This window comes from Dipodomys spectabilis, unplaced genomic scaffold (assembly GCF_019054845.1).
Source record: "Dipodomys spectabilis isolate Male_0828 unplaced genomic scaffold, ASM1905484v1 ptg000178l, whole genome shotgun sequence".
Taxonomy (NCBI): domain Eukaryota; kingdom Metazoa; phylum Chordata; class Mammalia; order Rodentia; family Heteromyidae; genus Dipodomys; species Dipodomys spectabilis.
Window position 1 is genome coordinate 2,519,535 of NW_024870855.1, and position 17,197 is coordinate 2,536,731.

General features: G+C 43.4%; 1 protein-coding gene across 1 annotated transcript in view; it reads left to right on the top strand.

Annotated features, from left to right (window-relative positions):
• The window catches only part of LOC122120802 (engulfment and cell motility protein 1-like), a 124,011-nt gene that overhangs the window by 69,336 nt on the left and 37,478 nt on the right, over positions 1-17,197 (top strand). Inside the window, 6 exon segments of the mRNA XM_042695027.1 lie at positions 169-320; positions 1,897-1,975; positions 12,789-12,839; positions 13,667-13,726; positions 13,728-13,790; positions 15,276-15,407. Coding sequence (XP_042550961.1) covers positions 169-320; positions 1,897-1,975; positions 12,789-12,839; positions 13,667-13,726; positions 13,728-13,790; positions 15,276-15,407 — 537 coding nt within the window.

The window sequence follows — 17,197 nt, forward strand, 5'->3', positions numbered from 1 at the left end:
TAGGATGTCACCAATCTCAATGGTGACTGGGTGTATTTCTTGCTACTTTGAATTATGCTCCATCCTTAGAATCAGATATCCTCGCTGAGTTCCTGATGTGCTTAATTTTTTTCCTCCTTTCCCTGTTGACTCTATGAGCCATCAATGATGTACTTCTTGGGTTTTCAGATAGCAAGTTTTGTGAACAAGTCGGCCATGGACATCTCAATCCTGCAGTGGTCCTTGGCCATTTTGGAGTCCATGGTGCTCAATAGCCATGACCTCTACCAGAAGGTGGCACAAGAGATCACCATTGGCCAACTCATTCCTCATCTTCAAGGGTAAGCATGCTGCTCTCCTGGGGAGAGGTTGTTATCTCTGGGGAGGGAGCTCTTCTCTTTGGAGAGGGGCTTCCCACAGACAGCCACAGAGATGCCTGCAAATTATTTTGTACTATTCTACTAAATATACAAACAAATATCCCTTTCCTTTTTTTTTTTTCGGTTGTATTTACTGTACCACTTGAGCCATACCCAGCCCATTTTTCCTTTATCTGTTTTTGTTTTCAATAAAGTCTTGCATTTTTGCTCAGGCTGATCTTGGACAGTGATCTTCTTTCCTATGGCCTCTTGCCTAGCTGGGGTTATAGGTATGAACCACCAAGCCCAGCTTATTTGTTAAGATGTAGGAGTTGATGACTTTTTGTCTGTGTTGGCCACAAACCTTGGTCCTCTTGATCTCTACCTCCTGAGTAGCCAGGATTATAGTATGTCACCACACCTGGCAGCCTTGGTTTATGGTGAGTCATGCACCTCTCTCTCCCCTTACACTGACATGGCAAGGTGGCTTCTTATCCTTGAGGACTGCTTTGTCTGTCCTTGGCATTGCTCTGTCCATGGCCCCTTGCCCTGGGAAAACCTTCGGCTTTTAACCTGTCTTTGTGGCTATCAGTAGAGTTTTTCTTTTTAAGGCATAAAGCAATTTGTTCTCCTAAGTTCTTAACCGAGGGTGACCTAACTGTATAATGTTTTCTGTAATATCATGAACACCTTCAGAATTCATTAGAAATTTTATGCTAGACATTTTCAAGCAGTCTTCCCCCCCCCCCCCCCGCCCTCTTTTGATAGAACTGAACTAAGGCTTTAGGCTTCTAAACAGTCTACCACTGAGCCACACTGTAACTCTTCACTAGGAATCTTTTATTGTAGTTATTTGAAGGAGTTTCATTTCAACCTGCCAATTAATTTTTTTTATTTTTATTTTTATTTTTTTGGGTCTGGTCGTGGGGCCTGAACTCTGGGCCTGGGCGCTGTCCCTCAGCTCTTCAGCTCAAGGCTAGCTCTCTACCACTTCAGCCACAGCGCCACTTCCGGCTTTTTTCTTTTTGCTTATGTGGTGCTGAGGAATCGAACCCAGGGCCTCTCCCATGCAAGGCAAGTGCTCTACCACTGAACCACCTTCCCAGCCCTCAACCGGCCATTTATGAGTGTGCAACATCTTGGTTTGTGTCACCTCTTCCATCTCTCCCAGCCCCACTCATCCCCTTAAGTTTTCTGGGTCCATCTTCACAAGTGTACATTGAAAATTGTGACTGTATTTACCTACCCTTCCTCTCTCTACTTAGCTTCCTTGTATTCCTGATATTAAACTGTCGGTTAATTGTTCAGAGGAGTTTCACCCCTGTACATATACTGCTCTCAGCACTGAGTGGTCACTCATAGCAGTTGTGCATCTGTTGTTTCCAGCTTAGGGGTGCTGGAAGTCTGCTCTCAGTGCTCACTACAGGTCTACAGAGGATCCTCCCTTTTCTTCTCCCTGTGGGAGGAGCCATGTTTCTGTGTAATGATGAGGTTTATTATGGCCTCCCTCTGGGCTGGCTCACTTCATCTGAGTTCTTTTGCCGTTTTAATTTTGCAGAACCGATCAGGAAATTCAAACCTATACCATCGCTGTCATCAACGCACTCTTCCTGAAAGCTGCTGACGAGCGCAGGCAGGTGCGCTGTGTTGCTTCCGTTTTTGTGTCCAGGGTTGGGAAGTGTTTGTGCAGAGGATGCCTTCTCCTTCCTCTCTGGGGGTCTTGGAGGGCTGCTTTGTGGCTCTGGCTCCTGCCATGTCACCAAGCAGGGTGTAGGGGAGGGAGGAGGTGGAGACTTGGGTAAGCCATTGACTGAAACGAGTGTTTGGCCCTAAGAACCCTTCCCTAAAATCTCAGAGCACACAAAGGTGGGAGCCTGGCGGATGTGATGGCCTCTGAGGTGGAAGCCCCCAGGGTCTTCTGTCATCTAGTCATTCACCAAGGCCAGGGAGGTGTCGTCCCCATTTTTCAGAGGTGTCCTGCCTGCTCAGGAGAACAGTAGATGGGAAAGCGAGAGAACGAGAGGGGGCAGCTGAAGATGATGCTTGCGGTGGAGATCACCATGCTCATGTATGAGAGGTGCTCTTGCTTGGTCCTAAATCTTCTGACCCTTAGGGTCATGGGTGGGGGAACTGAGCCGTTCATTTGTATCTTTGTGTATAGAGGGGAGGGAGAATCCCTTAAAGGTACACAGAAAAAAACCTAACTTTTGGGGTTCTTTGGACTATAAATTCTTTGATTCTTTCTCAAGTAGGGGGAAGGAACAGAATAAAGAATTTTGGTATGTTTTGGAATTTAGCTTAGTCCTCAAAGACCATTAATTTTTTTTTTTTTTTTTTTTTTTTTTTTTATTGTAAAGCTACTATACAGAGGGTCACAGTTACATGAGTGAGGTTATGAGTACACTTCCTCTTGAACATTGTTACCCCCTCCATTGTTTTCCCCCTACCATCCCCTCCCTCCCTCCCTTCCCCGAGGTTCTTTTTTTTTTTTTTTTTTTTTTTTTTTTTGATTGTGATTAAATGATTACATAATTTCAAAGTCACAAGTTCATTCTAACTTCCCTGGAGCAAATTGTCTACCACAGTCTGTAATATATAACAGTGTTCACATGTTATATACCATATTTGTGATCAGCAGCATGAGGATATTTAGTAGTGGTTCAACCAGATGAGCGGGAGTTCTTTGTTTCTTAAGTCCTGTTAGTTTTGTCGTATCACTAACCTTTTGGATTTAGCATCCACTTATGAGGGAGACCATGTACCGTTTGTCTCTTCGTTCTTGGCTTACCTCGCTCAACATGATTCCTTCTAGCTCCATCCATTTCCCTGCAAATGCCATTATTTTGTCATTTCTAATGGCTGCATAATATTCCATTGTGTATAGATACCACAATTTTTGGATCCATTCATCTGTGGTGGGGCACCTAGGTTGTTTCCATATCCTAGCTATTGCGAACAGTGCTGCAATAAACATGGAGGTGCACGTGTCTTTGTATATTGGTTCCTGTTGTTCAGGGTAGATGCCTAGAAGTGGTATGACTGGGTCGTAAGGGAGGTCAATCTTTAGCTTTCTAAGGACCCTCCAGACTGCTTTCCAAAGTGGTTGTATAAGTGTACATTCCCACCAGCAGTGTAATAGGGTTCCTCTTTCTCCACATCCCCTCCAGCATTTGTCGTTGGCTGATTTGTGGATGTGGGACATTCTGACTGGGGTAAGGTGGTATCTCAGGGTTGTCTTTATTTGCATTTCCTTCACCACCAGGGATGATGAACATTTCCTCATGTGTTTCTTTGCCATTTTTATTTCTTCATTTGAGAAGTCCCTCTTTAGTTCCCTTGCCCATTTAGTAATTGGTTTGTTAGGTTTGGGAGGGATTAGTTTCTTGAGTTCCCTGTATATACAGGATGTTAACCCCTTGTCTGATATATTGCTGGTAAATATTTTTTCCCAATTAGTTGGTTGTCTTTCTAGCTTAGTTGCGATAGATTTAGCTGTGCAGAAGCTTTTTATTTTAAGGTAGTCCCATTTGTCGAGTCTCTCTCCAACTTGTTGTGACCCTGGGACTCTGTTCAGGAAGTTCCTTCCTGTGCCTATTAGTTCAAGTGTCTCTCCTACTCTGTCCTGCAGTAGTTTCAGAGATTCAGGTTTAATGTTAAGGTCTTTAATCCATTTTGAGTTGATGTTGGTGCATGGTGATAGGCTGGGGTCCACTTTTAGTTTTCTGCATGTGGCTGCCCAGTTTTCCCAGCACCAGCGGTTGAAGAGGCTGTGTTTCTTCCATTGTATGTCTTTGGCTCCTTTGTCGAATATCAGCTGGCTGTAGGCCTGTGGATTTATATCTGGATCTTCTATTCTGTTCCATTGGTCTTCGGGTCTGTTTTTGTGCCAGTACCATGCTGTCTTTGTGATTATAGCTCTGTAGTAGAGTTTGAAGTTCGGCATGGATAGCCCTCCCATATTGTCTTTATCCCCTAGAATTGTTTTGGCTATTCTAGGTCTTTTGTTGTTCCATATAAATTTTTGGACTGTTTTCTGTATTTCAGTGATGTACGTCATTGGGATTTTAATAGGAATTGCATTGAATTTGTATATTAATTTTGGAAGTATCACCATCTTTGCTATATTAAGTCGGCCTATCCAGGAGCATGGGAGGTCTTTCCATTTCCTAGTGTCTTCTGCAATTTCTTTCTTTAACTTTTTATAGTTCTCATTAAATAGTTCTTTTACATCTTTGGTTAGGTTAATTCCTAAATATTTTATTTTTTGGGAGGTTATTGTGAATGGGGTTGCTCCCTTTATTTCCCTCTCTTCCTGTGCGTTATCAGTGTATAGGAAGGCAACTGATTTTTGTGGGTTTATTTTGTATCCTGCTATTTTGCCGAAGTGACTTATGATTTCTAAAAGTTTGGGGATGGAGTTTTTGGGATCGTGGAGGTATAGTATCATGTCGTCTGCAAAAAGGGATAGTTTCACTTCTTCTTTCCCTATGCGGATCCCTTTAATGTCTTTTTCTTGCCTTATTGCCCTGGCTAAGGGTTCTAGGACTATGTTGAAGAGGAGTGGAGACAGTGGACATCCTTGCCTTGTTCCTGTTTTTAGGAGGATTGGTTGTAGCTTTTCCCCATTAAGTATAATATTGGCTATTGGTCTGTCATAAATGGCTTTTATTGTTTTTAGAAATGTTCCTTCTATTCCTATTTTCTCCAGAGCTTTTAGCATGAATGAATGTTGAATTTTATCAAAGGCCTTTTCTGCATCTGTGGCGATAATCATGTGATTCTTGACCTTGGCTCTGTTGATATGCTGGATTACATTTATTGACTTACGTATGTTAAACCATCCCTGTGTCTCTGGGATGAAGCCTACCTGATCATAGTGTATTATTTTTTTTATGTGTTTCTGGATTCTGTTAGCTAGAATCTTGTTAAGGATCTTTGCATCTGTGTTCATCAAGGAGATTGGCCTGTAATTCTCCTTTTTGGTTGGGTCTTTGCCTGGTTTGGGGATGAGTGTGATATTGGCTTCGTAGAATGAGTTTGGGATAGCTCCCTCCTTCTCTGTTTCTCTGAAGAGCTTGAGGAGTATGGGTATTAGTTCTTCTTTAAAGGTCTTATAGAATTCTGCTGTGAATCCATCTGGTCCTGGGCTTTTTTTTGTTGGAAGACTTTTGATAGCTTCCTGTATCTCATTATAGGATATTGGCTTATTTAATTGGTTAACTTCTTCTTTGCTCAGTTTGGGTAACTTGTATTTCTCTAAAAATGCATCCATTTCCGCCAGATTTTCTTCCTTTAGAGAGTATAGCTTTTGAAAGTAGTCTGTTAGAATTGTTTGGATATCTTGGGTACGTGTTGTGATGTTTCCCGTGGCATCCCTAATCCTATTAATATGGGTTTCCTCTCTTCTTTTTTTAATTAATCTTGCCAACGGGCCATCAATTTTGTTTATTTTTTCAAAGAACCAGCTTTTTGTTTGGTTTATTTTGGTTATGGTTTTCTGATTTTCTAATTGGTTAATCTCTGCTCTCAATTTGGTTATCTGGCTTCGTCTAGTAGCTTTAGGTCCCATTTTTTCTTGTTTTTCTAGCTGTTTTAGTTGCAACATGAGATTATTTACTTGGTCTGTCTCCATTCTCTTGATGTGGGCACTGAGGGCAATAAATTTGCCCCTCAGGACTGCTTTTGCTGTGTCCCACAAGTTTCTTTGTGAGGTGTTTTCATTTTCATTGAGTTCTAGGAAATGCTTTATTTCTTCTCTGATCTCTTCTGTTACCCAGGCCTTGTTAAGGAGTGTGCTGTTCAATTTCCATGTATTAGAGAAATTTCTGCGGTATGCTTTGTTATTGAGAGCTAGCTTGATTCCACTGTGGTCAGATAGGATACAGGGGATTATGTCGATCCCTTTGTATTTGCTTAAGTTCCTTGAATGAACTATGATATGGTCTATTTTGGAGAAAGTTCCATGAGCTGCTGAGAAGAATGTGTACTGTGTTGTTTTAGGGTGAAATACTCGGTAGATGTCAGTTAATTCCGCTTGAAGTATGGCCTCACTTAATTCGGTAGCTTCTTTGCCAATCCTCTGGTTGGTAGACCTGTCCTTTGGTGAGAGTGGCGTGTTAAAGTCTCCTAGTATTATCGTATTGGGATCTATTTTATTCTGTAAGTTTGAGAGCATTTGTTTAACATATCTGGGTGCACCGATATTTGGGGCATATAAGTTGATGATGGTTATATCCTCCTCTTGGATTGTTCCCTTTATTAATATGTAATGTCCGTCCTTGTCTTTCTGTACTGATTTTAATGAAAAGTTTATTTTGTCAGATATCAGGATAGCTACACCTGCTTTCTTATTGGGGGAATTTGATTGGTAGATCCTTTTCCACCCCTTCACTCTGAGTTTGTTTGTATGTTTGGCTGAGAGGTGGGTCTCCTGAAGGCAACAGATGGATGGGTCTTGTTTTCTGATCCAGTCCTCAGTTCGTTTTCTTTTAATTGGCGAATTCAGCCCATTTATATTAAGAGAAAGTATAGAGAGATGCATTGTTGTCCCTGCCATTCCGTTTTCCTAAGTTTTTCTTCTTTCCTTTCCTCCTGTGCTTGCTCAGTTAGACTTTGAGTAATGCCTGTTTGGGGCAGGTCCCAGTTCCTGGTTGCTTTCTTCAGGTTGTGTCCCCCCTCTTAGAATTCTTTGTAATGCTGGCTTAATGTTTATGTATTCATTTAGTTTTTCTTTGCTATTAAAAGTTTTCAGTTCTCCATCGAATGTGAATGCTAGCTTTGCCGGGTATATCAGTCTGGGTTGGCAGTTATTGGCTCTCAGGGCTCGTATGGTGCTTTCCCAGGCTTTTCTTGCATTCATTGTTTGTGTGGAGAGATCTGCAGTGATTCTAATTTTTTTCCCGTTGTAGTATAGCTCCTTCTTCATTTTTGCTGCATGCAGGATTGTTTCCTTATTATTCAGATCCATCATTGTTACTATTATGTGCCTAGAAGTGTTTCTCCTGGGATCTTGCTTGTTGGGTGTTCGATAAGCTTTTGTGATGTAGTTAAGATGGTCGTTTTTGAGGTGGGGAAAATTTTCATTGACTATCTTGTTAAATAGGTGTTGCATTCCCTTGCTCTGGAATTCCTCACCTTCGTCCACTCCGATTATGCGAAGGTTAAATTTTTTAGCATTATCTGCTTGCTCTTGAATTTCCCTTTGGTTTAATTTGAGTGATTTTTCCATATCTGTCACTTTTTGGTCCAGCTGGTGTATTCTGTCTTCTGTATCTGACACTCTACCTTCCATTTCATTCACTCTGTTGACCGTGGCTTCTATTGTGGTTTGCATGATGGAAATGGATCCCTTTATGGATTCAATGTTGGTTCTCAGAGTACTGATCTCACCTCTCAATGAGGTGATATCAGTATGCATTACCTCTAATTTGGCGTTTATCTCACTTCTTACTGAGGTTTGTGCAGCTTCTATTTTTGCATCCAATTTTTGTTTGATATCCTGTATATCTTTTGATAGTTCATCCTTGTGCTCTTTCAATTTCTGATCCATTTCTCGCTTTATTTCTTGAGTCATTGCCTCCAGCAACCCTTGGATGTAGTTTTTGTCTTCCATTCCTGCTTTGCTCCCACTGGGGCTCTCCCCTGCGTGGCTGCTGGCTTTTGAGGTGAGCTTGCTGTCCTGGGTAGTGGTAAACCTTGTGATTTTTCTCTGTGATTTTCGCATGGGGGTTCAGGAGACTGCTCTTCAATCTTGTTTTGGTGTGTCTGTCTTTGCTTGGTTGCTGATTCTCTATTGGTAGAGAGAGTCTGTGTCTGATCTGGATTCTGTTGGGAGCCTATTTCCAGCTGCTATTCACTTAGGATTCTCAGCTCTCTGCTGTAGCAATTCCCGCCTTTGGAAGGGTTGAGCAGCCTAGACTGCTTGTGTTTGCTCCTGCGGGTGCTCTTGGGAAGATCAGATGCTCTGGATGCACTCTCCCAAATACTGGAGTCTGCTATGGGCTCCTGATGTGTTTTTGTTTGTTTTGGGCTGGTTGTGGGCTTGAACTCTAGGTTTGGGTGCTGTCCCTCAGCTCTTCAGCTCAGGGCTGGCACCCTACCATTTGAGCCACAGCCCCACTTCTGACCCTTTTTGCTTTGTTCAGGCGCCGGTCCCCTGGCCTGGTTCCGGCCCCAGCCTGGAGCGCGCTCGTTAGGCCTGTGCTAATGTGTATACCACCTTGGTTATGCAGCCTGGAGGACACAGTTCAAATTTCTTCTACTGTTGGTAGTCTTGACCCAGGGGCACTGTTCCTGGCTTGAGCATTTAAGCTCCCTTCCCGGGGCGCTCTTGCTCTGGCCTGGCCAGCAGAGTGTGCTCCACCGGCTGGTGGGGCTCTCGAACAGTTCCCAGTTTTAGTGGGTCCTGTGGTCCGGGTGTTGGGGTAGGGAGTCTAGGTCAGGGTCTGGGGATTCCCTCCAGCTCTGGTCTCCCTTGATGGATTCCCTGTCCCCTGATGGGTACTCACCCTGTAGGTCGTCAGTTGTTGTTGCAGTCCGTCAGTTGTTGTTGCAGTCCGAGTTCAGTTGGGGTGGTTGCGGGCTGGGTTGGGCGGCCCCCCGCCGGGTCGTTGCGATCGCGACAGGTCCCTTTGTGGCGCTGCTGGTGCCGGGCGGCTTTGGCGGGATGGAGCCTCTCCGCTCCGGTGGAGAGTGATGGGTGGGGTGGGATCCTCCTGGAGACTCCCGGCTGGTAGGTTTCTCTGTTCCTGGCGATCCGCTGTTCTGCAATCCGGTACCTGGTGATCTGCAAGCAGCCCCCTGTGTCTCTGGGGCTCCGGCAGCCCCCGCCGGGCCGGCTGGCCGGCGGCTTGGCGCACTGCCGCGCGGCCAGTAAAGGTTGGGGGAGGGGTCTTCGCTCTTCTCTGTTCTGAAATTCTTCTTTTCCTCTCTTTCTTTTTTTGTTATTTTCCACCTCTGGTTTTTCTCTGAGTGTTCGTCTTTTTGTTGTTGTCGGTCTCTTGGGGAGATTAAAGGTTGGAACTCGAACTCTCTTTTTGGTTGGAGAGAGCTGTGGCGTTTCCCTACTGCCCCGTCGCCATCTTGAGAACCCTCCTTCTCCCATTAATTTTTTTAAAATTCTGCCTGTATAACATAGAATGTATTACCCTGACCACAGTTCACTGCCATAGGAGAGTTCACTAGGAAGATCATGGCATCTGCCAGGAAATTTTTTCACAAGAGTGTAGAAAGCTAACCTGCTACTCAACGCTGTGCATAGAATCAGACTTTATTTATCCTATTTATCTTATCTTCATGTTTCCAAGGATTTTAATATCAGTTATTAAATGTGAGGGATTCTGATTTGCTTTCCATTTAGGATTGTTGGTTCATTTCTAGGAGTTACATTTCCATGGTTTCATCATTGTTTTGTTTTTGTTTCCCTGCTGGGCCTTTCCAAGCTCTGCCACTTGAGCCATACCTCCACTTCTAGCATTTTGCCAATTATGTAAAGATAAGAGTCAATGGGAGGGGCTGGGAAGGTGGCTCAGTGGTAGAGCGCTTGCCTTGCAAGCCTGAGGCCCTGGGTTCGATTCCTCAGCACCACATAAGCAAAAAGAAAAAAAGCTGGAAGGGGTGCTGTGGCTCAAGTGGTAGAGCGCTAGCCTTGAGCTGAAGAGCTGAGGGACAGCACCCAGGCCCAGAGTTCAGGCCCCATGACCGGACCCCCCCCCCCAAAAAAAAAAGAGTCAATGGGATTTTTCTACTCAGGCTGATTTGATATTATGATTCTCATATTTCAGACTTCTAAATAGTTTGGGTTATATCCATGAGCACAGGCATTGGGCTGTATTTGTAGTTCCTAAAATTTAATTATATTTTTACTTAAAAGAGTTGGTTTTAAAAAAAGTTAAAAAAAGAAAGACCAAAAGGAAAGAAGTGTGAAAGCTTCTTTCATTACCTTCCCAAAGAGAGACTTGCTACAATTTTGTAGTACCCATGTACTTTCCATGGCTGTGGGTCATCCTGCTTTGTTCTATGCAAATATTTGCCTAGTTGTGTCTTTTGTTTTGTTTTTGGTCCGAGACCAGGACTCGAACTTGATATCTAATGCTTTTGTTCAATGATGTTCACTTTCTACCAATGGAGCCACTCCCCCAGCCCAGAGTTTTGTTTGTATTTTTAACCAACACTCGGCATACTACATGTACTGTCTTTATAGAAAACTGCTGTTAAGATTAAAACTATGTTGTAGACATCATTCCGTATATATTTATATGTTTCTGTCATTTCAGTGCTATGAAAATCTCCCCATGGACTCTCATGTTTACTCAAACTATTCCCTAAGACAGATATCTCTCATGTTCACAAAGATACTTCTGTTTTCTCTCTGTTCTAGCTTCTGTTACTTAGGAGAGTACTATCAAATATTCAGTTGTTCCTTAATGAAATATTTATTGTCATCTTCTGTTTGCTGAATATCATGCCTGGAACTTGGGATACAAAGAAGCACATGGAGTCCACTGTGCCCCCAAGAACACACAGTCTTATGCATGTATATGTATATGTATATATTTTTTTTGTAAGTAGATAGTCAATGACTAGTAGCTGTTGGACAGGAAATAGCCTTCTAACTATTGGCGACTGTCTTGTGGCTGTCTATGTATATCTGTAATTATATCTACATTTCTATCATTTCAATGTTATAAAATCATATTAACCTATAGCTGAAATAGGAGCACAAAGCATATTTTTAATTTTCTTTTTTTGGTGACTATTGGGCTGCACTTTTCATTTGCAAAAGGAATACAATGTTTATAAAAAGCAATATTGGAGATATATGTATAGAGGTCCTTTCGGTTATTTGTTTGTTACCTGCTCCAAAAGAAATCAAACGTAACCAAGCCAGATCAACCCTCACCCAAGAGCTACTGTATTTAGCTGGGGAAGAATCATGTAGTAGAGATGGCCGATGGTGTTTTCTGGGCTTGCCTTCAGCTTGTGTCTCAAGATGTGGTTGCCTTTGCTTTCTTGCTTTTGAGGGCAGGAAGATGACCTGATCATGGATTTCCATTTCTATGTCTTCTGTTCCCATATAACTGTAAAAGGTGTTCACAGTCCTCCCTAGGCAGTGGGTTGGCAGGGCATTGCATCAAAGTTGCCAAGAGCTCTGAATTTCCATCCCTTCTTCTCTCTTGCTTGCTCTCCTTTCTGTGGTGGCATTGGCACCGTTAGGTTGATGTAGACAACAATGTTGACATCCTTGAGTGTCCTCTGACTGTAAGTCACCCATGTTCCCTCTGTGGACCATGCTGTCTCAGTCTGCCCTCATCCATCCTGCCTGTACCCCCTGCATCCCCTCAAGTTCCTTTCCTCATGTTCTTTGCTCCCCTGGCTTTCTGTACATTTATTTGCACCTTAGTAGATATCATGGTTCTGTTGTTGTTTTTCATTGTAGCTTAGTTTCTTCTCTATTCAATACAACTCGTAGCACCGAAAAAAAAAATCCCCAGCACAGATTGGCATTCTAGTGTCTTCCTGCATATGAGCAGTATTTTGACTTTTTCTTAGTGTGTCCCAAGGATGTGGCTTGACTATGAAATTTCTCCCTTATTCCTTCCAAAGAGGGCCTGTGAATCATTTCATTTCATAAAACCATCCTCAAGTACTCTGCTGAGGACAGGAGAGGCTGGAGCACAACTTATATCATGCAGAAGCCAAGGGAGAATTCCACAGCATCACATCTGGCCAGATATTTGTCCATCTGAAACCCCATGTGGTTCATTTGCATAGCTTGGTGATCCAGCTCTGGGGTGTATGCCATTTGCCCTTGGTTCTGCACGCAGGTAGATGAACTTGCTTTTAGGTGAGTTAGGGATTTTAGGGTGATGGTTCTCCAACATCAGGATGTCCTTGCTGTGGGTGTGTGTTGTCTGGTCATCTTCATACAATCTAAGAAAAGCGGGTACAGGGTCCTTCCTCTACCCACTCAACAGCTCAAAGCTCGCTCTTTACCACTTGAACCACACCCCCACTTCTTCTTTTTGCTGGTTAATTGGAGATAATTCCAGTCTCCTGGGGCTGGCTTTGAACCAGATTCTCAGGTCTAAGACATCTGATTGGCTGGCCAGAATTACAGGTATGAGCCACTGGTGCCCAGCCTCTGATGCACTTTTTGAGTGGAAAACCATTAGTTTCTGGAGAGTGATTTTTCTAGAAGGAAAAAAATTCCATACATATATGTATGTATATGTATTCATATATATATGCCTTTGTACTTGGCTTTTATAATCCAAATGGAATATCCAGCCTTATCATGGAATACTAGTGCCTTCCAAGGCCACAGTTTTCTAAGAAATACTGCTGATATCCAAGCCCTGAAGCACACGGGAAGAATGGCACTTGGTTGTGTGGAAAAGCATGCCTGTCTTTCTAACCAAAGCCTTTGTGTGGGGTGTTTTTCTTCCCCAGGAAATGGCAAATATTTTGGCTCAGAAGCAGCTGCGTTCCATCATTCTAACAGTGAGTACCTAACTGGGGAGGAAGGGCCTGGTGCAACTTTAGTGTCCCTTCTGTGACTGATCTGCACTTTGTTCTCCACTGTTTGGTGAAGGGTAGGACTAGGAAGGAGGGAAGATGGTGGGCTCTGAGAGTCAGAATCAACATTTCTGTCCCACAGGAAGCGTCCTTCATAGTAGACCTAGTGTAGGAGTAAAAATGACATGATTGGGCCTCTGGGCTGGAGCCCGCCTTCCCGTGGTGGTTTTCTACACATACGGTTTAGCTTTGCAAGGAAAGGAATCAGAACTCCACAACTTCTAATACCTAGCACCATGGTGCTGCCCCAGTTTTTCTGGGGGAAAGCAGTTTACTTTTCACTGAGTTGTGAGCTGGAGATTCAAGCACTGAGACAGAGGTAGCTCCCTGTGCCATGATGGTGTTGGCTTCTTGGCAGTGTTCCTGCACTGAGTTTGCTTCTGTAGGGTGGGAACAAGGTTGCTTTAGTTCTTGGAAGTTGGATGCGTGGGTAGGGGACTATGATGGTGGTGACACCATTTGCCCCTCTGTGACCTGGGGGAGCCAGGGCCCGACCCTTTCCTTTAAGAGCCTCCCCATCCTCTGTTTCCTCTTCTGCACACAGTAGGTCTTTTCCTGCCTCTGAGTCATCAGGGAGAGCTCTGAGCTCACATGTATGTTGGCTTTCCTTCTGAAGGATAAGCCACCAGGCTTCATTCCTGGTTGCATCTAGATGCAGACTGCCCAGCCTCCACTTGGGCCTGTTGATGATGTTTAGTTTGTGGTCTGCCCTTTCTTTTTTTGGTAAGTATTTTAACAAAGTATTCCTGCTGCATGTCATCCGTGCCCAGCGGGCCATCAACAACGAGATGGCCCACCAATTATATGTTCTCCCAAGTGCTCACCTTCAACCTCCTGGAAGACAGGATGATGACCAAAATGGACCCCCAGGATCAGGTAGGTGTGCATGTAACAGCAGTAACATGTGACAAACAGAAAGTGCAATGCCACCAGCCATCTTTCTGCTAGCTACTCTGAATCCTGGAGTTTGTGAGGATCCTATAAGTATTGTATTACTTTCTTAGGGCTTGGGGATATGGCTTCTCAATATAGGTGAATACCTATAGATAATAAAACCAATTGATCATAGCTGGGTGCTGATGGCTAACAATTGTTATCCTAGATAGGAAGCTGAGATCTGAAGGGCCTGGTTCAAAGCTAGCCAGGCAGGAAAATCTGTGAGACTCATACCTTCTATTAACTAGCAAAAACCTGGAAGTGGAATAGCTCGAGTATAGAATGGAAGCCTTGAGTGAAAAAGCAAAGTAAGAGCATGGGGATTTGAGTCTGAGCCCCAGTGCTAGCAATAAATAAAGGCTTCCATTAGGCCCTGAACATGCATGTGGTTTTTTGTTTGGTGAATAAGGGAGTAATTTTAAAGTGGAAGCTCACTGGCACTGAGTATATTCACATTGTTATGAAAACATTACCAGGTATCATCAGGCAAAACTGAATTTCTGGGTCCCCTAAACAATAACTCCATTTGAGCTATCCTGCAACCCCTGGCCAGCTTGCTCCATTTCGCTTCCTGTTGCTGTGGTGTGGCTACACAGAAGTATTCTAGGCAACACTTGTCACCTATTATCTGCCTTATTTCACTCCACCTAGTACCCTTAAGGTTTGTCCTTGTGGTCACAATTTTTGTGTGCTGTCCCTGACGTTTTGTGCTCAAGGCTAGCACCCTATCACTTGAGCCTCAGCTCCACTTCTGGCTTTTTTGGTGGTCAGCTGGAGATAAGAGTCTCATGGACTTTCCTACCTGAGCTGGCTTTGAACTGCTATCCTCAGATCTCAGCCTCGTGAGTAGCTAAGATTACAGGCCTGAGCCACCGGCACTATGGAATTCTGTTCCTGCTGTATGTGAATGTCATGTGTTCATCCATTTACTATGGATGGACAAGGAAGGGCACAGGGGTTGGTTCTTCTTTGGGATCTTCCTTTTATTTTGGTTTCCTGTTAGTTTTGATGATGTGTCCTTGATTAGTGGAGTAAAAGATCCATTGCGACTGCAGAACTGCTCACGGGCCTTGTGAGCCTCTTGCTTTGTAGGTAGCAGTGGGCCCTCCCAGACTCTACCTCAGCCTACGCCCCTCACTTCCTCCCTTCCCAATTAGGACCTCATCTAGGCCAGGCTCCTAGAACTGGTTACCAATATTCCACATGAGATGGCAGCTGGGGTCACTGGAGAGATGCCAAGCTTGAGAAGCTGGGGGAGGGGCAAAGGGCAAAGTGTGCTCAGCTCTCATTTAGAACATGGCTTGACTTTTATTTGGTTTTCTTTTACTCTAAAGCATGATTCATTTGGACTCTGGGGGTGAAGAAAAAGAGAATTGATGTCACTTTGCACAATGACAGCAGATTCCTCTCCCTCCCTCAATCTAGGCTCAAAGAGACATCATATTTGAACTTCGAAGAATTGCTTTTGATGCGGAGACTGAACCTAATAATAGCAGCAGCAGCTTGGAGAAACGCAAGTCCATGTACACCCGGGATTACAAGAAACTTGGCTTCATTGTAAGTGAGTTCTCTCCTTCCACTCCCCGGGTGACCTCAGCCGCTGCCACAAGCGTGTGGTCCTTGTGTGCTCTGTAAAATCGCTTCCACATTTCCAGATGTTAAGTAGCATCACATGACAGTTTCTTCTGGCTGCAGGGGATGGAATAAGTTGCACAAGAGTGAGTGAGTGCTGCGTTTGTTTACTCGGTGGTGATTAAGTGTAGCCAAGAATAATCAGTCTGGAACGCATTGGCTTTCCTCAGACCTGCTCCTTCAGATGGGGCTGAGGGATGGAGACAGTTCTGGATGCGTCTTACGATTTGGTGTGGGACTGAATAACTTACACAGGCCAAGTCCTGGAACGTATGTAACACATCACAAGATTTGTACAATTTATGTTTTCCTGAGAGCTTTGTCTTGCTGAAGACACCAATATGCTTGTTATCCTTTGGGCATTTTTGTTGTTGTTGATTATTTGTTTTTTTCAGTCTGTGAATCTGAATCTAAAGTGTCCAGAACAGCCTCTTTTTTTCCCCTCAATAACACCAGTTTATGCATGTTATAAAAACTTTACAGGAATGTGCCTCTACTTCTTATCTTCTGTACTTTATAATTTATCAGACTTTTTACTTCATGTATATGTACATAAACTATATACATAAACTATATATGTATATCCTTACATATGTATACATACACAAAGTATAAATTTTATATATAAAGTACAAATTCCGCCCTATAGTTTACTTTAAACCACTGTCTTTTTTTTTTTTTTGGGGGGGGGGGAGGCCTGAACTCTGGGCCTGGGCGCTGTCCCTCAGCTCTTCAGCTCAAGGCTAGCGCTCTACCACTTGATCCACAGCGCCACTTCCGGCTTTTTTCTTTTTGCTTATGTGGTGCTGAGGAATCGAACCCAGGCCCTCAGGCATGCAAGGCAAGCGCTCTACCACTGAGCCACCTTCCCAGCCCCTAAACCACTGTCTTTTGAAAAGGCTTAAATCATAAGAAAAATTTCCATGCACTTACACATGTAGTTGGCATGTCTGAGAAGTCTTCCTTTATTTATGTCTGTCTCCATTTCTAACTGTTCTGATTTTCCCTAAATTTCTTATTGTGTGACATACTCTGTCAGCTTTTGTTTCTGAGAGTTTCTTCTCTTGAAAGTTAACTAAACTTGAAAGTTACTTTCTCTGCACATAAGATTCTAATTTGAATCCCTGCCTCCCCTCTCCCTCCCCTCCCCTGAAAATGTTGCCCTACTGTCTTCTCACTTGCTTTTGATGAGAAATATGCTGTTCTCCTGTTGCTATTTTCTGCTGCCCTCAGAATCCCTGAGGGGCTTGATTATGATCACTTTTGGTGTCTTTTCCTTTGCCCCCAACCTGACCCACACACATGCTGTGTACTTAGATCTGTGTGTTCATAGTTTTCATCAAGTTTTTGAAATTTTAGCTTTATTCAATTCTTTTGCCTCTCTCTTTGAATAGAATCCTTAACTTTTTTTTTTTTTTGTAGCAGTCCTGGGGCTGTGTGCTGTCCTTAAGCTTTTTTTATTTTTTCTGACTCAGTGTTTTGAAACCACCTACTCATCTGCAATTACAGTACTGCACCCATTATTTATGCACACATAACCCTGATCACATTATTAGGATGACTTTATAAAACTCATTTTTATGATAAATACTTTCAAAGCTTTCCATAGGGCTCAGTTGCTTCCAATAAACATCTAGTAATTCCATGGTCAAACTATCTTAAAATCCTCTCCTTAGTACCTCTTTAGTTAAGAATTAAGTTTGCAGTGTTAGTCT